General features: G+C 50.0%; 1 protein-coding gene across 1 annotated transcript; it reads left to right on the forward strand.

The window, feature by feature from the left end:
• The first annotated feature begins 2,510 nt into the window (after positions 1 to 2,510).
• On the forward strand, positions 2,511 to 4,585 carry LOC144103365 (uncharacterized). Its single transcript, XM_077636104.1, has 2 exons — positions 2,511 to 2,886; positions 4,257 to 4,585. Exons 1-2 carry the CDS (start codon positions 2,511 to 2,513, stop codon positions 4,583 to 4,585), a joined length of 705 nt encoding a protein of 234 aa, XP_077492230.1.
• The last annotated feature ends 18,886 nt before the right edge of the window (positions 4,586 to 23,471 follow it).

Raw genomic sequence — 23,471 nt, forward strand, 5'->3', positions numbered from 1 at the left:
TTAGCTAGCGATAAAAGTTCGTGATCATCGCGAGCGAGCGAGGCGCCTCGGCGGGGGCGTCCTTTCGCGAGAGATCTCCCGTCCCCACCCAGAGGTGATGACATCACAAGGATCCTATGGATTTCCGGTGATGTCATCGGCGTAGAAGCCATGAGACAGAGATGGGATAGTGTGCAGAGGACGTGCCAGCAAGAAGAGGGCTATGCTGAAAAGAAGAGGGGACAAGACAGAACCTTAGCGGGTACCCTTGTTGGCAAGGGAGAACGAAGTTGAAAGTGGGCCACTTGGGAATTTCCGGTGCGCGGTGGCGAGGAAAGCAGTTACGTAAGCATAGACGCGGGGTCTGACATAAAGGGAGGTGACAGCGTCCAGAATGGTGGTGTGATGAGCATTGTCCAATGCTTTAGTGAGGTCCAGCGACAGGATAGCTCGAGTGCGTTTGCGGTGTGAGGGGTGTAACACATCGTCAGAAAGATTAGCGTGACATCCTGGGTAGACAATTGGGACGATAGCTGAACATGGATTCCGGATACTATCGTGGTCATCCAGATAAGTCTGCATGTGGGCCAGGGTGACGCGCTTGGACAGTTTGCCGAGACAGGAGGTGAGGTGATCGTGTTTCTGAGCCTGCCAGCGGCGTTGGACAGCGCGATAAGCCTCCCAAAGGTGCAGCAGAAGGCCATCTGCCGTAGGTGAATGTGGTGCCGGAGGGAGTGTAAATGTGGCAGTGCGGACATCCGCCGATAGCGTCTCAGTGCACTGACAATGGACAGCACACGGGCGCCTTTTGTGTGTCGCCTCCAGCGAAATGCGTCTTCGAGGGTCGGTTTCGAACCTGGTATACGGCTCCGTAGACAAGCGCCTTAAACGGACACTGAGGAGAAATTGAAGTTGGCTTGTATCGATAGCATACCAGCTCCTGATCACAAAAACGCCACTCATACTGAAAACAAAGCTCTTGTAAGGTAGAAAATAGCAAGAACTAAAATACAGTATCGCCGCCACAGGCCAATCTCGCAAATACAACCGTGATGACATCGAACAAAAGACGCCAGATTGGAGGAATTTTCCTTCCTACATGAAGCCACGAATCTCTGAGGCTGACAAAAGAAGGTTGCGCGGTTCAATATTGAAGTAAGTTTTGTTTTAAAACCGATAGTGCACTTTTATCACACAAGGAAGACAGACAAAAGACAGCCTGAATATTGGAAGCAAGGAAAATCGATGCTTGGCGGCGCCACAGGACGCCATTAGAGGGGCAAATCAGCAATTATCGGTTAAGAAAAAGGTTAAAGAAACAGAGAAAGCTTTGTGGAAAACAGGGATGCTGACGAAATCGGCGCTGGAAACATACCGGACCTTTAAACAGGAAATTGTCAAAGAAAATATCTATGATAATTGTAGGGGAAGTTCTTTGTTGTTTGAGGCCAGGACTGGAGTTTTGCGGACTAAGACGTATAGAGTCAGGTACCAGGAGATAGACACTTTGTGCATTGCGTGCGGAGAGGAGAAGGAAACGGCTGAACACTTGATACTTTTCTGTAAAGGGCTTCACCCTACAGTGGAAAGCAGCAGGGCTGACTTACCCAAGGCATTGGGGTTTAGGGATAGTGAACGGAAAGTGGATTTTAAGAGGTTAGAATTAACCACGCGAAGGTTTTCTGATTGGTGGCTAAAAGCAAGACAGGAGTAAAATTTCACAAGACATGGCTAGGTGGCTTGAGCCACCGCCCGATGTAAAGGGTTCAGCCGTATCCATCCATCCATCCATCCATCCATCCATCCATCCAACCATCCAGAGTCTCGATTTTTTATGGCGCTTCGCGTCTATGAGCTTTGCTTGCCCCGTGATTTTGTTTTTCACGCGCCTCAATTTACAAGCGCCGAAAAGCAGATTAACTCCGAGTGCCGCTTCAAGTGCAAGTTAACCTTTGAAGGAACCTGTTAAGACTGGTCAGATGATCGCCACGGTTGATGAAAAACAATGATGGCACGATGGTCGGTGATCGTATACAAGGCAAGCAAAAAAAAATGGCTGTGGTTTAGCTCTGGTTAACCTTAATTGAATTGCGAAAGCTTCGTTTTCTCGGCACGTCGTCTACGCAGCGTCTCATACCGACGCTTTCGAGAACTCAAACCAGTTTCTTCCGCTATAAGAAGTCGTACCACGTCCCGGGGTGACTTTTCAACTGCGAATAATAATAATAATAATAATAATTGGTTTTTGGGGAAAGGAAATGGCGCAGTATCTGTCTGATATATCGGCGGACACCTAAACCGCGCCATAAGGGAAGGGATAAAGGAGGTGTGGTGAACACAAATATGCCGCGGATAAGCCGCGGTGCTGCCAGCGCGGAACATAGCCGACCGCAGTCGACCGTAGCCAGCCGGCTGCCGAGAAAGGGCCGGCGCACAAAGAATAAAACGAGTTGGCACCGAGACTCCAAGCCCCACGCCTTGTCTCTGCTTTCCTCGCGCGTGCCATAATTGGTGTCCCGGACGTGATAGCCATGAACCAGCGAAGCGACGCCGGCAGCCCCACGGTAGCTGTACTTGATGTCAAGCTACCTCCGAATTGGACCGGCGACCCGGAACTTTGGTTCGTGCAAGTGGAGTCACAGTTCGCTGCACGCCGCATCACTGCTGACAGCACCAAATACCACCACGTGGTGGGCAGCCTCCCGCCCGCGACGGCCAGCGAGGTGCGGGACCTACTGCTAACACCACCCGCACAGAACGCCTACCAGACGCCAAAGGAGACACTGATTCGCTGTGTCACACCTACAGAGCCCGAGCATCTCCAGCAGCTACTGCGGGAGGCCGAACTAGTTGCTACGCCACATGCAGCAGCTGGCCGGCGGCGCGATAGCAAGCGACGGCCGTTTAGTGCGGGAACTGTTATTGTTATTATTATTATTTGAAAATACTGCAGCCCCATTCCAGGGGCTATAGCAGGAGTGGTTACATATTTCATGCGGTACAGTTGCGCGCATAAAGGGGTACATGGCAAAATGTGAAACAAACGCTGCATACAACATCATATAATGCTACGTCTCAATTTCGGACGCAAAATCAGACACAGAAAAGGCACGTATATTTCCATTTAAAGAGTTCCAACTCTCCACGGTACGCGGAAAAAAACTGTATTTGAAAGCGTTAGTACGGGCAAAAAAGGGTTGGATATTAAGATCGTGATGGCTCCTGGTTAGAGATGGTTTCGAAAACGTGATATGCTTACTCTCTGAGAGGCAATTAGCAGAATGCACTATTGAGTGAAGAAGTTTTAAGGACTCAGTTTTCCGGTGGGATGCGAGCGGACTTAAGTGTAAGGAAGATATCGCAGATGAGGGTGAAAAATGAAAGTCGTAGCGGCGAAAAATAAATCTTACAGCTTTTCGTTGTACAGATTCTATTTGATCAATTTCACATTGCTTATATGGATTCCAAACATTGGAAGCATATTCAATAATAGGGCGAATTAGAGTTTTATACACGACCAATTTCGTCTCTTTAGGAGCATCCCGTACTGTGCGCCTCAAGTAACCGACCTTTTTAAGAGCTTTAGCTGTGATATGATCGATGTGTTTTGACCATGACATATTGTGTGAAAAAACAACGCCAAGATATTTATATTTATGTACCCTTTGCAGGGATGAATAATCGTAATTAGAAGGGCATGAATAATTGTAATTATAAGGGCATAGGCGGTTGGTGAAAGACATGACAACTGTTTTGCTGAAGTTGATTTTCATCTGCCACGTATTGCACCAATCACAGAATATACCAAAAGACTCATTCAGAAGGAAGTGATCACTGACAGAGTTAATAGTGTGGTACAATACACAATCATCGGCGTATAGACGGATCTTTGCGGTTATACTGTCAGGCAAATCATTAATATAAAGTAAAAACAACAAAGGGCCAAGGACAGAGCCTTGGGGAACACCTGAGGTTACGTCAGCTTTCGAAGAATCGACGGAATTGAAGCGAACAAACTGGGAGCGGTGCGAGAGGAAATGGCAATCCAGTCAACGAGTTGAGAGTTATTGAGAATGACTTTTAGTTTGCATAACAGTTTAGAGTGAAGAACCGTGTCAAAAGCTTTTGAGAAATCGATGAATATGGCATCGATTTGGTTACCGGCATCTATGCTGAGAAAAATGTCATGCGCAAATTCTGTTAACTGAGTCACTGTACTAAATCTCTTGCGAAACCCGTGTTGAGCCTGCAAAGGCTTCCCACAAACGTACGGATAGGCCTCACGGCGTCGGGCGAGACAGACCTTGCCAAGATGGCCGAGCTCGCCGACAAACTCATGGCTGTCGCCGTGCCTACAGTCGCGTCGGTGCACGCCGACGCACCGTCCGCCAATTCCCTGCAAGAGATGCGAGAGGAAATTTCTCGCCTCGCAGACACCGTCGCAGCGCTGCACTCGAGCGGCAACCAGCGAACACGACAGCGTACCGCATCACAACCACAACAACGCAGGGTGTGCTGGTACCACCGCAAATTCGGCAACGCTGCACGGAACTGTGTTTCGCCCTGTGAAAATGCGGGAAGCGCCCCGGGCCAGCACTGTGGGTGACCAGTGCCCCCGCCCCACCGGACAGTCGCCCATCGGTTTTCTTCCTGACCGATCGCGAAAGAGGTGCTCGTTTCCTAGTGGACACAGGTGCGGAAGTTAGTGTCGTGCCGGCGTCGCCAGTCGATCGCAAACGACCGTGCGCGGCACCGTTGCAAGCTGTCAACAATACGAAGATATCGACGTACGGGCAACGCTCTCTCTCGCTGAACCTGAGTCTGAAGAGGACATTTCGGTGGATTTTCGTCGCGGCTGACGTAAAATTTGCCATCCTAGGTGCAGACATTGCGCAACTTCGGACTGCTTGTCGATATTCGCAACCGGCGTTTACAGGACCCCGTCACAAGCAGAAGTAAGCGGGAAACCATCCGGGCATCCACCTCTCAGCCCCACGCTCGTAGCACCGCCGGGCGCTACACGATTCACCGGCATCTTCGGCGATTTCCCCGAACTGACGCGGCCACCACAGGCTAGTGTGGCCGTCAAACACAATGTATGCCACCACATTGTCACCACAGGCCCACCACTTTACGCACGCCCACGTCGCCTGTCCCCGCAAAAGCTGCAAGCAGCTCGACAGGAATTCGACCACATGCTCGAGCTCGGCATAATCCGCCCGTCCGCTAGTCCGTGGGTGTCTCCACTGCACATGGTGCTGAAGTCTACACCAGACGACTGGCGACCCTGCGGCGACTATCGAGCCCTCAATCGAGCAACCATGCCCGACCGCTATCTAGTACCTCACAGAGGGAGTGAAAGAAAGGAAGAGTTTCAATAGTGGAGGGCTCCGGAAAAATTTCCACCACCTGGGGATCATTAACGTGCATTGACGGCGCCCGTGTGCTGTGCGATGTCAGTGCATGTTAAAGATCCCCAGGTGGTCGAAATTATTCCTGAGCCCTCCACTACGACAGCTCTTTCTTCCTTTCTTCTTTCACTCCCTCCTTTATCCCTTGCTTTATGGCGCGGTTCAGGCGTCCGCCGATATATGAGACAGATACTGCGCCATTTCCTTTCCCAGAAAACCAGTTATTATTATTATGCGCAGTTGAAGAGTCACTCCGGGACGTGGCACGACTTCTTCTAGCCCCATCTTCGTTACGACGCCTCTCGAGCCGTGCGGCGCGTTCTTCTGGCGTCTCTTAAGGGCGTTGTCTCTTGCTCGCTTCGTTCTGTCGTTGTTGCGTCTTTTTCGCGCTCTCCATAACGACTACAATACACTGAGGCGAAGCGCATATATATGTACACCCCCCCCCCCCGAGACTACACCTCCTCTCCCTTTACCCCAGTCCTCCTCTCCCTCTACGCTCGTCTGTCGTCTTGTGTGTTTCTTCTCGGTCTCTGGCTAAGTTTTGCGCTAACTTCTTCCATATCATGCAAAGCCAACTTGCTCGACAATAAGCTCTTTTGGAGCACATCTAGTGGAGCGAGCGGCGACGGCGGCGCCATCTGTTGGAGCGCGGCTGCGGTGTTCCTAGGCAACGGCGGCTCAAGGTCGTTCGTCGGTCATGGCATACGACTGAAGTGCGCGACGAGCCGAAATGGCTCGCTGGCTGGGGTAGTAAAGCTTTCGCTTTAAAAACTATCCGTCAACACTGCCGGTGTAAGACTTAAGAGCGTTAGCTACGGTAGCTTAGCTACCACACTCCACATCCTGAGTACTCTCGGCGTTCACACCTCGGCAAACGACCCCACACTTCTCTCCATCCCAAGCCAACTTCCTCGTCAAACCCGTTCCGAGAAACACCCGTGATCAACACCACGGGCCATGCCGCCGAGCCAGGGCGAAGGCTTTCCACAAATATTACGGCTCCTAGGAGTATGCCGTGTGAGTGGACGCCGCATGCTGGAGGAACCGACGGCAGCCGTGGTGGGCATTACACTTTAATCCCTTGCTGCTCTCCATCTCCCTTCGGTTTCCTCCTCAGAAGTGACTGAGGAGGCAGCCATCACACTTGCGATTGCCCACACGGAAGCGCGCTATATTCTCAGATTCGAAAAGTGCACTACTACGCGCGCAAGCGAGTTCATGTCCCTGCTACTTGCATACTGACCTCGCCCACTGTCAACCCGACCCGCCACGTGGAGCTGCTCTGCGTGCCTGCGCACTTGGGTAACCGCGCCAACGCGCCGCCGATAGCTGAGCCCGATGTCTGATACACCGGCCACAGGCGGGCCCCCGTCGGAGTTCTTCCGGAAGCGCATGCACACATTAAGCGAGCTTGTTCAGGCTCATTAAGTCGAGAGACAGCTCTGCCTGCCACCATACCACCCACTAGATAATTACCACTAAACCGCATGGCGCCGCCTCCAGACGCGAACCCTCCCATCCCCTTATACTAGATCCCGCTCCTAACGAACGCACACCAGCCACTCCTGCACTCTGTGACGACCCCCCATAATGCGCAGGTCCACACGGGACGGAGAGGCAAAAAGACACCGTATGGCTCAGTTTAAACAAACAGATATATTCAATAATTATACATGATTATGATTATACATCAGAGGCTGGGGTGTCCGAGCTTACGTGCCGACGACTTCATGGGGACGATGGAGGGGCTCCGGAGTTGAGCTCGAACGGTTGCTGGCAGAAGCTGCACGCCGTCGGGCTTCGGCGCTGAAGGCCCCCTTGGCGAACGATGTCGTCCTGAGCGTTCTTTCTTCCGTACTCCTTGTCGATTTTTATATCCTCTTATCCCCACATTCCCTAGGGTGAGGACGCCCACGCCGGAGTGGGAGGGGCCTAGGGCATTCACTTGGGCGCACAAACACACCACCGCACTTATGGTCTCGCCCCCGTCACGTGTTGAGTCCGAGGGAAAGAAGGTTGTCGTCGAGGTAGCATCGGCTGTGGTAGACGGTCTCTGGCCCGCTGACGGTTCCCGCGGGTCACCGACCTCCGTTCTCCATCAAATGACACTCGCCACTCAAGGCCGGAACGCGAGGTCACTAAAAGGCCGGGAAAGTGGTCCCTTGTCCTGGGATGTGCTCGGGAGGGTTGTTGATGATGCCCGCCGTCTTGTCACGGGGCCTGGCCCGCCGAAACGAGGCCCTTTGTCCCCGGCACGGTCACGACAATTGGGGAAGATAACGCCCGTCTCCCCGCGGCGGCGGCGGCGGCGTTCGACACGTGCCGACACTATGGAAAGGGGGTCTGGTTGTGCTAAAACCCCTTCGTTTTGGTCGTTCACTCTCAACGAGTATGGCTCGGTAATTGGACGCAGCTGTCACCTGGGTCTTTTCCGTGCGGTCCATGGCGGCAGGCCCGAAAGCAATCCCACTCAAGTTGCTTGCAGCCATATACAGTAGAAACATGTGCGCTGGCTGCTTCCAAAACGAGACCGGCTGTCGCCGATCTCCTCTCTTCCAGCTGAATTGCTTTCCTTTGAGTGCTTTTGCCGCCACTGGGGGCTCCGTCTACGCCGCGCCGTCGAACGCGGACGCTCGTAGCACACACAAGGAACGTCACACTCGCTCACCCTCCAGAAGAATGTTCTCCGAACATTTGAGTCCATGCAGCTCCCCTTCTCGTTCTGAATCGCCTCGCACAGTGCGTCCGACAAAACACTTTTCGCTGCACTCAACACCACTGCACAACACCATATGCCTCAGCTGTCATAACTGGCGTCTCCAGGGGCAGCACTGATCTTCTTTTACAGATAAACATGAAACTCAGCACCCAAGCCTCTCCTTTCTAGTCAAAACTGGACGAAATAAATTTACCACAGTTACAAAGGAGCTCCCATTTCTAGCACGATCACGGCACAGACAAAAATATAGATAACGAAAGGAAGTAGGGCAGGTTCTGCATGCGCTCCGCATGCTCTCCTGTGAAGGTGTTACTTAATGACAGAAAGGTTTAACTACCAACTCCGATATCTTAACACATAAGCACATAGCATTGTTATGAGCTGCGGCATTACACAATTCTAACCAGTTCACAACTCCGCTCTGTTTACGCCATTAGTCCGACTTAGCTTTCCGATTTCGCAGCGAATATCGGCCTTCATGAGTCATACCAAGTAAGTCTGTGACCCTTTGTCTGCTTTGAGACTCGCGAGGGCTCGTGGCAGGAGCCTCTCCTGGCGTTATCTGCGCGGCAACCTCGCGCGCTTCTTCTTCTTCTAGCAATGCATGAAGTAAATCCGGTGGCATTCCGGCCGTCACCTCTGGCGCCTGCCGAACAAATGCAGGAGAGGGCGTTTCTTGCGAACTATCTGCGCGTTCCGCTTCACTTCTGTCCCCATCAAAATCCGCGCTTTCCCTTTCCTCATTTCGTGAATACTGAACCGGTGCCGACTTGAGGCGATTTGCGTGTATCCTTATCAAGCGCCGGTTCACGTCTCGGACTCCGAAGTTTACCGGAGAAAGCTTCTCGACAACCTCGCACGGTCCTCTCCACTTCGTCTGGAACTTACGAGCTAGCCCAATCTGCCTTTGGCAGTTTTCAATGTACACGCTGTCCCCCACATCAAACGGCGCGTCTCTAGCACTGCGATCGTGCACCTCCTTCCTGCGCTTCGCCGCTTTCTTTAAGGCCTCATTTGCGATGTCCCTCGCCACTTGCAAGCGCGATTCTAGCTCAACCATATAGTCGTCCAGTAAAGCGTATGGGACACGACGAGGGCCCTCTGGCACTTCACTAGGCTGGTCCGGGTCTCGGCCGTAGAGAAGAAAGAATGGCGATTCGTCCGTGCTCTCGTGTGCTGCGGAATTGTAGGCAAACATTGCATACGGGAGCCACAAGTCCCAGTCCCGCTGGTCGCGCGAAACAAAATGCGACAAGAACCCGGCCACGGTTTGGTTCAGTCGCTCCACCGCGCCGTTGCAAGCCGGATGGTACGGTGTTGTCTGCTTCTTAGCGATCTTAAGCAGCTCGCAAACTCTCCTCATTAGCTGCGACACGAAGTTCGTTCCCCGATCTGTCAAGAGTTGCCTCGGGGGTCCATGTCGGAGCACGATCTGTTCGACAAATGCTCTTGCAACCGTGTCTGCCTTCTGATCTGGGAGTGCTACCACTTCCGCGTATTTTGAAAGATGATCGACAAATACTAAAATGTACCTGTTTCCGGAAGTGGTCGTGGGCAATGGGCCCATTATGTCCATACCTGTCCGCTCGAAGGGAGCCGAAACCTCAGGGAACGGCTGAATTGGAGCTGGTCTTCGTCCCTTGGGTGTTTTTCTTTCGAGACAGGAATGACACTTCGCACAGTAGTCTCTAACATCCTGTCGCATGCCACTCCAAAAGTACAAACGCTCCACACGCCTGCGTGTCTTCGCTACGCCAAAATGACCGGCGCATGGCGCATCGTGAAACGCGCGAAGAACCCTTTCTGTCCACGACCGAGGTATGACGACTCTCTCCCAAGCGGTTTTCTCTGGTCTCCGTTTCCTGGTTGGCCTCGTGCGCCGACACAGGGTGCCGTCTTTGCCAATGAAATAACCTAGCTGTTCGGGGTGAGACGGTGTGCCCTCTAAGCTTTCGATTATTCGCTTCAGGTCAGGATCTTTGCGCTGCTCTGTGCGTAATTCGGCGGGGTCGACTACGGGGACAAACTCATCTATAGCTGCCACGGCAGCTGTGCGGCTGAGTGCATCAGCATTCAGATGTGTCTTTCCTGACTTGTGCTCCACTTCAAAGCAGTATTCCTGCAGGTGTAGATTCCATCTAGCGAGTCGCGAGCTAGGGTCCCTGACACTCATCACCCATTTCAGAGGATGGCAGTCTGTGACTAGCTTGAATTTGCGGCCGTAAAGGTAGCACCTGAAGTGCTTTACTGCCCAGACAACGGCGAGGCACTCCCTTTCCGTAGCTCCGTACTTTTTCTCTGTGGGGCTCAGCTGTCCGCTAGCAAAAGCAACGGGATGTTCTTTGCCCTCAATAACCTCAGATAGCACGGCACCAACTGCGAACTTTGACGCATCTGTGGCCATAACGAAGGGCAAATTAAAATCCGGGTGGCGCAACAGCGGTGCACTCATTAGCTTCCTTTTCAGGGCCCCAAAAGCGTCCTCCGCGTTTTCGTCCCAGCGAAAGGCGACATTTTTGGCTGTTAAGGCGATGAGCGGCTTAGCGAGCTTGGCGAACTCCTCTATGTGCCTTCGGTAGTAACCGATCAGGCCGAGAAACTGCCGGACCTGGCGGACGCTAGTCGGGGATGGAAAATCCGAGACACACCTTAGTTTCTCAGGGTCCGGTCGCACGCCGTCAGCTGAAACAACGTGCCCGAGGTATTTCACCTCGTTTTTGAGGAATTGGCACTTAGAGGGCTTCAGCTTGAGACCCGCTCCTCTTAGTCGCACCAAAACCTGCTCAATATCGCGCAAATGGTTCTCAAAACTGTCACTGTATATGATTATGTCATCCATATACACAAAGCACAGCCTCCCCAGAAGACCTGCCAGGATAACATCAGCGATTCTCTGCCAGACAGCAGGGCTGTTGGCCAGACCCATCGGCATTCTTTTCCATTCATAGTGCCCTGAGGGCGTGTTGAATGCCGTTTTCTCGGCATCTGCCGGATCCATTGCTATCTGCCAGAATCCCGCCGCCATGTCCACTACCGTGAAGTACCTGGCAGAGCCCAGCTGAGAAAGCGTCTCCTGTATATTGGGGATGGGGTATGGATCGATGCGAGTTACGGCATTTAGTTTGCGGTAGTCCACTACCAATCGATACGAGCCATCTGGCTTTTCCACCAATAGTGCTGGTGCTCCCCAGGGTGACTTTGAGTGTTCGACAATGCCGCGATCAATGAGGTCTTGCACCTGCCGCTCCATCTCCTCACGTTGGGAGTAAGGAATCCTGTACGCACGCTGGTAAACGGGCGATGAAGTGCCGGTTTCTATCCTGTGCTTTATAACGCCACACCAGCCCAAATCCAGGTTGGACGCGGCGAATACCTCCGAGTAGTCGTTCAGCAAACCAGCCAGAGCCTCCCTCTCCCTGGATTTCACGTGCGAAAGATCGAACGACGCCTTTGGAGCAGCCGAAGGACTAGCATGCTCTACAGTTTCGAGTACCTTATCGGTGGGCTCACGTTTCTCTATCGCAGAGGTGAAGAAAGCCAATGTTTTGTTCTTGGGAAGGCTCAGTGGCTGCTGGCTACAGTTAGCCACCCGTAGGGGCACTCTGTGGGTGACATTAACTGTCACGAGGCACGCGGCTGCCTTCAGGCCATTGCTGAGAGAGTCGACCGGCTCAAGCACTCCCACGGAGCCGCTCTCTACATCTGAAAGCACACACGCGTACAAAATGTGCTCCGACCAAGGAAGGACGACCGCCTCATCGACCAGCCTGACGGCAACCCGCGAATATACCTTCTCCAATGATCCCACTGTTTGACGGGTGTCAATATCGGTAATGCGAATCTCAGCCCCTCTCCTGTTCAAAAACGGAACTTTTGAGCCGCCCGCATTAACCTCTTCCTCAGAGAATGAGACTACTACCTTCCCTTTTCTCAAAAAATCCTGCCCTAATATACCTGACACTCCGTTTGGCAGAGACACCGTGTCCGGGCATACGTAGCAGGGGTGCTCCAATGCAATTCCGCCGAGAGAGAAGTGTAACCGGTAGAGTCCACTTATGCCAAGAGGATCCCCCGTTATGCCTACAAATTTGGTTGCCATACCACCAGACGCTTCCAACACCTCGCGGTCCCCCTTCCTTCGAAGCGTGTTAAAACTGCTCTCCTTAAGCAATGTCACCTTTGACCCCGTATCTATCAACAATTCCATGCAACAACCATTTAACTTGCAACGCACAACAGGGCATGCCTCGTCGGCCACACAAACCACCACCACCTCATCATCCACTGCTCCCTCCCCACGCTCCTCAGGATGGGGAGGACTATCTAGTTTTTTGTCTCGGTATCTGGAGCCCAGCTGTAGGCTTGCTTAGGGCGTGTCTCTCCTACTTCTCTTTGTGGCTCCCCACGGCGCACGTTTTGGCAGAACCTGGCGATGTGTCCACGACCCTGGCAAGCGAAGCGTATACGATTTCTTCAAAATCTCGCATACCGCGCCTGTAGCTTTGTGATAATAATAATAATAATTGGTTTTTGGGGAAAGGAAATGGCGCAGTATCTGTCTCATATATCTTTGGACACCTGAACCGCGCCGTAAGGGAAGGGATAAAGGAGGGAGTGAAAGAAGAAAGGAAGAATAGGTGCCGTAGTGGAGGGCTCCGGAATAATTACGACCACCTGGGGATCTTTAACGTGCACTGACATCGCACAGCACACGGGCGCCTTAGCGTTTTTCCTCCATAAAAACGCAGCCGCCGCGGTCGGGTTCGAACCCGGGAACTCCGGATCAGTAGTGGCTGTCTCCGGCTTCCAGCGAATGGGCGCTGTTGAGCGCGCGCTTCAACCTGGCGTTCCACCTGCTGAGATAGCAGCTGTTCTAAGCGATTTAACCGCTCTGTCAAGAGAGCAACCTCAGGGTTGAGCACCGCTCTCTCTATGACGCGTACTCTCGCTGCGGCTGTCGTTAACGCCTCATTTCGTTCCTCATCCAATGCGGCCGCCACGGCTTGGTCGAAATTGCTCGGCTTGCGCGAGAGCACGAACCGGCGCACGGGGTCTTGCAGACCAGCCACGAACAAAGCGGTCATTTCCTCTTTAAGTAGATCCTCCGCGTATTTCTTCTTTAGCTGCATGGTCTCCTTCCTCCTCCCTGCTTAACGTATCGCGTGCTAGGCGCTGAAGCCGCGACGCAAACGTTCGCACGTCCTCCCCTACCATATGTCCGGCGTCACGGAACCTCTGTACCCGCACGTGACGTGGTTCAGTGTCGAAATGCTCAAACGCGAGCTTCTTAAATTCCGCAAATGATTTTGTGGATTTTACTTTTTCGTCTCGCCATGCAAAATCATGAGCAGCTCCTGCCATCTTACACCTCGCCATTCCCAGCATTTGAGCATCGGACCATCCCCCCATTTTCCCAATCTCTTCTAGCATGGAAAAGAAATCGCAGATTGGAACCCCTGTCTTATCTCCCGTAAACGTCGGAATGACGCTTCCTAATGCCAGCATGCTTGCTCCGAGCGACGGCTGTGGAGTGGGAGCTCCCTCAGATACAGACATTTTTTTTTCGCTCAAGCCCTCCGGTGCCTCAAGCCTCTCAAATGGGGGTAAAAGTCCCACAATCAGTCCCGTGATTCCCTTTTGATTACAATTTTGAAGTCATGAATGTCGCAGCATTCAGAGGACATTTGCTTTTGAGACCCCATTTCTGACACCAGTGTGACGACCCCCCATAATGCGCAGGTCCACACGGGACGGAGAGGCAAAAAGACACCGTATGGCTCAGTTTAAACAAACAGATATATTCAATAATTATACATGATTATGATTATACATCAGAGGCTGGGGTGTCCGAGCTTACGTGCCGACGACTTCATGGGGACGATGGAGGGGCTCCGGAGTTGAGCTCGAACGGTTGCTGGCAGAAGCTGCACGCCGTCGGGCTTCGGCGCTGAAGGCCCCCTTGGCGAACGATGTCGTCCTGAGCGTTCTCGCTTCCGTACTCCTTGTCGATTTTTATATCCTCTTATCCCCACATTCCCTAGGGTGAGGACGCCCACGCCGGAGTGGGAGGGGCCTAGGGCTTTCACTTGGGCGCACAAACACACCACCGCACTTATGGTCTCGCCCCCGTCAGGTGTTGAGTCCGAGGGAAAGAAGGTTGTCGTCGAGGTAGCGTCGGCTATGGTAGACGGTCTATAGCCCGCTGACGGTTCCCGCGGGTCACCGACCTCCGTTCTCCATCAAATGACACTCGCCACTCAAGGCCGGAACGCGAGGTCACTAAAAGGCCGGGAAAGTGGTCCCTTGTCCTGGGATGTGCTCGGGAGGGTTGTTGATGATGCCCGCCGTCTTGTCACGGGGCCTGGCCCGCCGAAACGAGGCCCTTTGTCCCCGGCACGGTCACGACAATTGGGGAAGATAACGCCCGTCTCCCCGCGGCGGCGGCGGCGGCGTTCGACACGTGCCGACACTATGGAAAGGGGGTCCGGTTGTGCTTAAACCCCTTCGTTTTGGTCGTTCACTCTCAACGAGTATGGTTCGGTAATTGAACGCAGCTGTCATTTGGGTCTTTTCCGTGCGGTCCATGGCGACAGGCCCGAAAGCAATCCCACTCAAGTTGCTTGCAGCCATATACAGTAGAAACGTGTGCTGGCTGCTTCCAAAACGAGACCGGCTGTCGCCGATCTCCTCTCTTCCAGCTGAATTGCTTTCCTTTGAGTGCTTTTGCCGCCACTGGGGGCTCCGTCTACGCCGCGCCGTCGAATGTGGACCCTCGTAGCACACACAAGGAACGTCACAACCCTGTGAAACCACCCCACCGCCACCCTCGACCGTATTCTATTCCAATGCGCGGCGGATCTGCTCCTGCGGGGCCTGGAGCACCTCACCAGCTGGGAGGACTGGGGCTACGCTCTGAAGATCCGGTCCGGCAGAAGACCGCCGCTGACCGGACTGCTCACGTCATGGACTTAGGAACACGAACATTGGAGTATAATGGGGTCGTACTGGGGCGCAGGAGTCTGTGTGCCCAAAACGCCTCTGTCAAAATGAAAGTATTTACCAGCAACAACAAACATGGAGAAGACTAGATCCTAACAACCGCGGATGCTTCCACTTCGGAAACATTCCTTGTACGACACAAGAAACGCCATCTACCTATTATATTTTGCACTGCTATTGTGATTTACAGCCACCTTTGATAAATTCGGTATATTTCCACGTTAAATCTGTTAATAAATTTCATACACGTGTTCCCGACAAACGGCGAATCGTTTGACACCAACCGGAACCATTTGCAACAAACGGTTCGGCCGTAATGGCCGTTTGAAAGTCCTCAGAATGCGCGTTTTTGGGGAGGAAAGCTCTCAGAAGAACCGGCGCAAAGGGGACAACGGACAAGAAAGGAGGAGGAAGACACGGACAGAGGCGCAGAACTTTCAACTTTATTTCGAAAAAACCGTTGCAATGTACTTATATTTTCTTGTCAGGGACAATGACGCAGAAGCAGAGCAAGACCAGTTTTGACAGGACAGTGACTCAGGATCTAAAAGGAGTGGCAGCAAGCAAGCAATAATCTACACAGGTCCTTACTAAAGTACAAAAAGGAAAGAATTTAAAAAATGCAAAGATGAACGGCCAACAAGGAACACGCCACAAACCAACAGTGACAAAAACATGATATTGAGAGCTAAAAACGATAATAGGTATAAATAGTATAAAAAGTTGAAAGGCCAAAAGGTAACACGGCAAAAAATAAAAGTATAAAAGGAGTAATGAGGATTAAGGCCAAGTTTTACATACCGATCACCTAGAGGATGTGCTCAGAAGTGATGAAAGCGCTAAATAACAGTAGACAGGGTGGGAAGGTTGCACGGTTAATGCCTCGAATTTCGTGTCGGTTAGGCAAGTTCTTTTTTTGATAATGAAACAGAAGGCTTGCTTATGCATTGTTCTTTAACAATACTATGTTGACTGCCTCAATGATTTCACGGGGCATATTGTTTCTATTCCTCGCTATTTGTAGAATTTCCTCAAATTGGGCCAAACAACCTGTGTTTACAACTTTATAATCACGACAATAGATACCAATTAATGTGTCCGAAACGAACTTTTGAACACTTGCATTGTAGTCATGCTCTTTTAGTTTTTGGCCTGAACAACGTCCTGTCTGACCAATGTATTGCTTACCACAAGACAAAAGAAATAGAACAGACAACTGATTCAGTCCACTGCACGAAACTCTGTTGGTGCCTAATGTCGCATTTACTGTTTTTTTTCGTGGTTCACTGACCCGTTTGCACAGCTGTAAAAGTCTCTCAGGAGCACTGAAGGCATAAACGCCAACTCGTTTCCAAATTCTCTTCATACTGTGCGAAATGCGATGCGAGTAGGGCATAATGGCTACCTTCTTTTTGGTGGCCTTAATTATGTGTGGGATAAGGCTGTTTTGATTTCTAGAGCATTGCTTCTTAAACTGAGGCCAAAAGCTTTTCAGGGTAACCTGCCTTTTTCAATGTTATTGTTTGCTCTAAAAAACTGGTTTCAATCTCGTGATCACGAAATTTCGTTAACGCGTTTCTAAAAATTCCCTGGATTGCATGTCTTCGTATTAACAGAGTGGGCTGGGTCAAATAATGTGGTTTTGAGATTCTTGGAATTGGGTTTTCAAGATGGATCACCTGTGATGGTCTTATGCGCCTAGGGGCGAAAAACCAATTCTGCAGTTTGACTAAGCTATAAGTTGGGAAGATCCGTGTGATGTGTCTCGCATAGCGCGTATACACCTACTTATTCGCCCTTTAACTGCTGTTCTTTTTCTAACCACTTCGCTCTCTTTCTACCCCCTTGCATGTTTGTGTACGTGATCCTGGAGTGAAATTTCTTTTTAGTAGCTTTCTTCGTGTACCTACTAGTGGCCATATTGTTGGGTTCAGTTGCCATTGTTACACTACCTACTTCGCTTCTACCTACCGCAACGCCCTGAGCCGCCGTTGAACCATTAAAAAGGCTACTGCCCGGCCTGCCCGGCGCCAGCCGATCTCTGTGTGGTGTCCGGCTTATCACCGCAGTCGTAATGCGCAGGCACGCGAAATGAATAAAAGGCGTGCGCCGTAACCAGCCACGCACCGACGAATATGTTGGAATAAACGTCGCTTCGCCCCTGGAAACTTGTCTGCTCCTTCGCTTGGACCACGCAACACGACACCCTGATCCTACCCTTCCACTAAACTGGATGCCATCTCTTGTAATGAATCTGTCAAAGCCGCCCATGTATTGTCAACTCCCTAGGCTAATCTTTCCACTACTTGGCGGCGTCACCATTCAGGACATCATTTAGCCCCGCCGCTACCACTACCAAACTGCGCCCTTCAACATTCTCAGAAAGTTCGCTTTTTGTTTCTCTCAGTACTGGGTCCATTGTCTTCCCCGAGAATACCCCGAGCGATACACGCTCCATTATAGCTATTTTGCACCTCCTCATGTTTGAGTCACCAGCGATAAGCGCTATGCTACTCTCTTCCTTCCTCCTAACTGCCAGATTATGCTGCCTCTTATCAGTGTCTGTGACCTCATTCCTTGGGGTTAGCTTGTTCCCTTTCTCCCCATCGCCTCCACACTTCCTAGCTTCCACCTGTGCGTAGCAGTTCCTAGCTGTCTGGAGCTGCCTGACTTACTTTCTAATCGCTGTCCATGCCCGCGCAGGACCCATACACGTGGCTGGCGCTGAAATGTCCGCCAATGTGGCTTCGTATGGCGGTGCCAGCCATTTTTGCTTCCACTTGACCAAGCTGTTCTTCAAGTTTGCGCTCCTCCGCCCTCTCTACCTGTAGCTCTCTTTCTACGAGCGGCGTTTCCTTCAAAATCACCAACGCCTCATAGTCGTTGCATTTAACCTTCGGTTGCTTGACCATCTTAGCAGCACTCGATTATTGCTACCACAGAATGCTAGAATATCTATAGGCTAAGAAAATCACTTGCCAAAGGCTCGTTGGATGGATGGATGGATGGATGGATGGATGGATGGATGGATGGATGGATGGATGGATGGATGGATGGATGGATGGATGGATGGATGGATGGATGGATGGATGGATGGATGGATGGATGGATGGATGGATGGATGGATGGATGGATGGAAGGATGGATGGAAGGAAGGAAGGAAGGAAGGAAGGAAGGAAGGAAGGAAGGAAGGAAGGAAGGAAGGAAGGAAGGAAGGAAGGAAGGAAGGAAGGAAGGAAGGAAGGAAGGAAGGAAGGAAGGAAGGAAGGGTGGATGGTGCATGGATGAATGAATGGCGGACGGATGCACGGACGGACGGACGGAGGGATGGATGGATGGATGGATGGATGGATGGATGGATGGATGGATGGACGGACGGACGGACGGACGGACGGACGGACGGACGGACGGACGGACGGACGGACGGATGGATGGATGGATGGATGGATGGATGGATGGATGGATGAATGGATGGATGGATGGATGGATGGATGGATGGATGGATGGATATACGCACACACCTTTCCTGAATATTGCAGAAGTCGTTTTATTTTCTATTTTTTTGCTGAAACCCAAACAGTGCCGTACATATGAGTTATTCCAAGCTTGTTCTCCGATATCTGCATCCCTTACAAGAAGAGATGATAAGCGCTAGCTACTTCACGTTGTACTTCTCCTATTGTTGCGTTTGCTTTGAATACCGCGGCTATGTATTAGTGGGTGGTGATCGCAGTTTGCTGTTGGCTGAATTACAGGCTCTGTTGACAAAGTCGCAAAGTGATCGCGGATTCTTTAGTTGATATCTACTACTATGCAGTGGCCGGGAGCCTTCCGCTCAGGTTGTGAAAGCATTTCTGTCCGTTTTTTGGAGCGAACGCAATAATTCAAAGACTACTACCCCGAGCAAAATATTTTCTTGCTTACTTGTAAAGCAGCTGCATAGCAACAGTTCCATAGGAACACTATAGCATTTAGCCAAGCATAGTCATGACACTTTGCCTATTCATGATAGAAACAACCAGGGTCAGTCATGACCCGACCACAACCTGAACTTGGACTATGGTCGCCCGGACCACCCCGGAAATTCGGCAAGGTTCACCCAAAAATTGACCTTGGCCAAATTGTACCAAAATTGATATACACGTATAATAAAACACGCCCAGTTGGATGGTTGCACCAAAATTAGAACCTGGCCATCCCCAGAATTTCGCACTAGGCACCCGAAAATTGACTTAGGCATAATTTGACCAAAATTGATATCGAAGTATAATGGACCACGCCCGGTTCGATGGTTGCTCCCAAATTTGGGCCGGGCCACTCCTAAAATTTAGTCATCAGTGCACACAGTGACCTGCAGTTCAATTCCGCACATTCATTAATTGCTTTTCGCTTATCAGGGATCGATAATTAAGTGCCACTATTTAGTAATTTACTACCTCCATTTCAAGTACTATGAATTTGATTACATTTGGACAATTTTGGTTATTTAAGTCACTAATTACTATTCACTATTTAATGGTCACTAATTAGGCACTACTATTTGGTCATTTATGATGTCGAGCTCAAGTACTGTTAATTTGACATTTGAAGCATTCTTGGTAATTTTATTCACTAATTACTCCTCACTTATTAGAGGTCGGTATTTAGGTATCACTATTTAGTCATTTACTACCTCCAGTTCAGGTATGGAACATTTGATTACATTCGGAGCATTTTGGCTGTTACATTCACTAATTACTTCTAAATAATTAGGGTTTGGTGATTAGGTGTTACTACTTGGTCCTTTACCCCGTCCAGTTAAGGTGTTTTTTTATTTTAATACATTCAGACCATTTTGAACATTTAATGCACAAATTACTTTTCACTAATTATGGGTCAGTGATTAAATACTACCATTTGGTTCTTTAATACGGACCATTTTAGCCGTTTTATTCACTAATTAGGTGGCACAACTTTGACTTCTTCAACTCAAGTACAAATAATTTCATTTACATTCAGTGCATTGGCGTTCTCGTCGGTTTTATTCATCAATTACACTTAAGAAATTAACAGCCATCTAATTAGCAGTCCCTACCCATTCACTTATTACCTATGCACTGTTAATCAGTACTGCTCTTATGATTTTCTCCTACCAATGATGAGGTTTGGTGGGTTTGAGACACCCACGCTGTTCTTCATCCTCCTATGCATCACATCATACTCTCCATGGTACCACCGCACTGAACCAACGTCATTAAACGCACGGCGCCGGTTTTTCCGCTCGATGGTTCATAAAACGAATTCGATTAAAGTTCAGCACGTCCTGTGTGTCAGCTCCTATTATTGCGGTCGATGGCTGGTCGCCGGCGTCGCTGACACTGTCCCGTACCACACTCTGTCATATGGTTCAGATGCAATTCCGTAGAGCCGCGTTCACATTAGGAAGCCGTACACTTGGCCTTGCTCTGCACTCGCGACTATTGTACCATAAGTCCTGCCAAATATAATATAATCGCTTTATATGCCCGCACGGACTCAACAAACCCTAAAACAGATAGCTATTGCCAACAGCAATACTTAGTTCGATACACACACTTCAACACCTTATTTCGTGGCATAGAAAGTTTATGAAGCATCAAATTCACAAAGAAATTTGTTTCCCATAAGAACGCCCTATTCAGACGGCATAAACACAAACCAAAACTATCCACAAAGTAACTGGCAGCATTACCAACACTTTTGCCACCATCTATGAAGACTTGCTAGCTCAGTCAGGCCCCCAGCCAGCCCTAAAACACGCGCCAACATTCAATGCTGCGGATGGCCTACGGCTCAGCTTTTTTTCCCCTTTATTTTGGTTTAAATCCGTAGTAAGTTATTAAAATACGCAATTTCCTTTAAATACGTCTTCCTACACTTTTAACCTTATGTCACCTCTCTGCTTTCGGGCCACCAATCTTCCGATCACTTTTTGCTAATTTCCACTGCAGATTGTTTACATGACTATTGTTATCTCTAAACCCTACGGCCTCAGGAAGAGTTACTGCGCCTGCATCGACATCGGGATGGATACCTTCACATTTTAGCTTGAGGTGTTCTATTGTTTCGACAGATTTGCCACACACCGCACATATGTCATATTATTTGTTAAATTTCTTTTTGTAGCTGCACGTTCTAAGACATCCTGACCTAGCTTCAAAGAGTGGACACTGCCTCTTGAGTTATCATAAAACGCGTCCCTCCTGATCTGATTTTCCAGTATCGACATAGTTCTACACTGTGCTTCTTTTCCATTGAATCTATCCAATTTTTACCTTCCGCGTTTTTAACCTGTCGTTTAATGCTCTGTTTTTCTCCTTCCTCGTCTTTGGCATACTTACTGGTCAGCTTCCTAGTTTTTTTTTCTGCCATTGTGAGTCAACGCTCTTTCTGTGTAAGTATTTAAATACCATCGCTGCCCACCGGTTATCGCGCAGTTTCCACACGCGTTCTTCGTATAGTATTTTACTCTGAGCTTCCCGTGCTTCGAACGATGCTCAGCTTATATCACACTGTACTGCCTCGTTGTGGTTTCCCCATGGGCACCTAGTGCTAATCTTCCAACAGCTCTCTGATTTACTTCTAATCCCGACCGAACTTCTGCCCCTAAGCACAGAACCGCATTCCAGAATGGGCTCCGGCACCATTAATCCTTTCCAAATACCTCTCAGTACTTTATACCCATTGTACCCCCACAGTGCCCTATGTTTCATTATCCCGGCATCTCTTCGCCCTTTTGCTATGAGAGACTGTTCGTGCTTTTCCGTATACATCTGCCCTTCGTTTACCCATACCTCGAGATATTTGCATTCGGCCACTCGGGGTATTTCATGGCCTTGTATTGTAAGCTCCTGGTCAGTTCTATCGTTGAAATTGATCACACCTGACATAGTTGCGCTAATACTGAAACGTAGACTGTCTCCTTCGTCTCCACAGCAATTAACAAAGTTTGTAAATCTTCCTGACTATCTGCTAGCAGTACAATATCGTCCGCATACATTAAACCCGGTAGTCGTTGCTCAACAACCTTTCCGCTTAATCTGTGCTACAGATTATAGCCGAGTTTGCTTGCTTGTGGCCTTCTTTCCATACTTATAAAGCATGAACAGCAGCGGTGATATAGGACCTTGCCTTAATCCTTTGTGTACCTCGACAGCTGTCGTACTCCTAATTCCTTCCCATGTTATTTCATCTTTATTTTCTCGATATATTCCCTGTAGGAAATCAATTACCTCATGACCGATACTGTCATCTTTTAATATGTCCCAAAAGAGTTCCCTGTTCACGTTGTCAAATGCACCGCTTATGTCCAGGAAGGCTTAATACAGAGGTCTGTTTTCCGACTTGGTAAGCGCCTACCACTTCTGAACCTGTTCTGAAGCTCTCCGCGTATTCTATTACTTTTTACCCATGACTGCATTTTAAATTTACCGCCTGCATCGCCAGCCTGTATACAAGTGATGTTATCGTAATCGCAGTCGGAAGGATTTTATGTTCGTCTTATCGCCTTTTCCTTTCGCTTAGCTGGTTAGCTGGCTGGCTGGCCGGCTGGCTGGCTGGCTGGCTGGCTGGATGGATGGATGGATGGATGGATGGATGGATGGATGGATGGATGGATGGATGGATGGATGGACGGACGGACGGACGGACGGACGGACGGACGGACGGACGGACGGACGGACGGTCGGATGGATGGGTGGATGGAGGCTTAACCCTTTAAATCGGGCGGTGGTTCAAGCCACCTAGCCATGACTTGTGAAATTTTACTCTTGTCCTGATTTTAGCCACCAATGAGATAGCAGTCGCTTGGTTACCCGCTTAAAATCTACTTTTCTTTTACTGTCCTTAAACTCCAATGCTTTGGATAAATCAGCCCCGCTGCTTTCCACTGTAGGGTGAAGCCCTTTGCAGAAAAGTATTAAGTGTTCAGCCGTTTCCTCCTCCTCCTCTCCGCACGCAACGCACACCTGTCTATCTCGTGATACCTGACTCTAGATGTCTTAGTCCGCAAAACTCCCGTCCTGGCCCCAAACAACAAAGAGCTTCCGTTACAATTATCATAGATATTTTCTTTGGCAATTTCCTGCTTAAACATCATGTATGCTCCCAGCGCCGATTTCGTCAGCATCCCTGTTTTCCACAGAGCTCTCTCTGTTTCTTAAACCTTTTTCTTAACCGATAATTGCTGATTTGCCCCCTTACTGCTGTCAAGATATTTTCTTGACAATTTTCTAGTTCGCTTTCTTTATTTCGTGTCAATATCCTTTATATGCAGGTATCTGAAAACTTTCCTAGCCCACTGCTTTTCCCTCTTTTTCTAAATCGCTCCTCAAATGCTCTTA

The sequence above is a fragment of the Amblyomma americanum genome, chromosome 9 (genome assembly GCF_052857255.1).
Source record: "Amblyomma americanum isolate KBUSLIRL-KWMA chromosome 9, ASM5285725v1, whole genome shotgun sequence".
Lineage (NCBI taxonomy): Eukaryota > Metazoa > Arthropoda > Arachnida > Ixodida > Ixodidae > Amblyomma > Amblyomma americanum.

Excerpts from the sequence above, each read along its gene's own strand:
- LOC144103365 (XM_077636104.1), top strand. The coding sequence starts at position 2,511 with ATGAACCAGCGAAGCGACGCCGGCAGCCCCACGGTAGCTGTACTTGAT. Across the intron at positions 2,887-4,256 it reads TAGCAAGCGACGGCCGTTTA|GCCTCACGGCGTCGGGCGAG; the intron begins GTGCGGGAACTG and ends ACGTACGGATAG.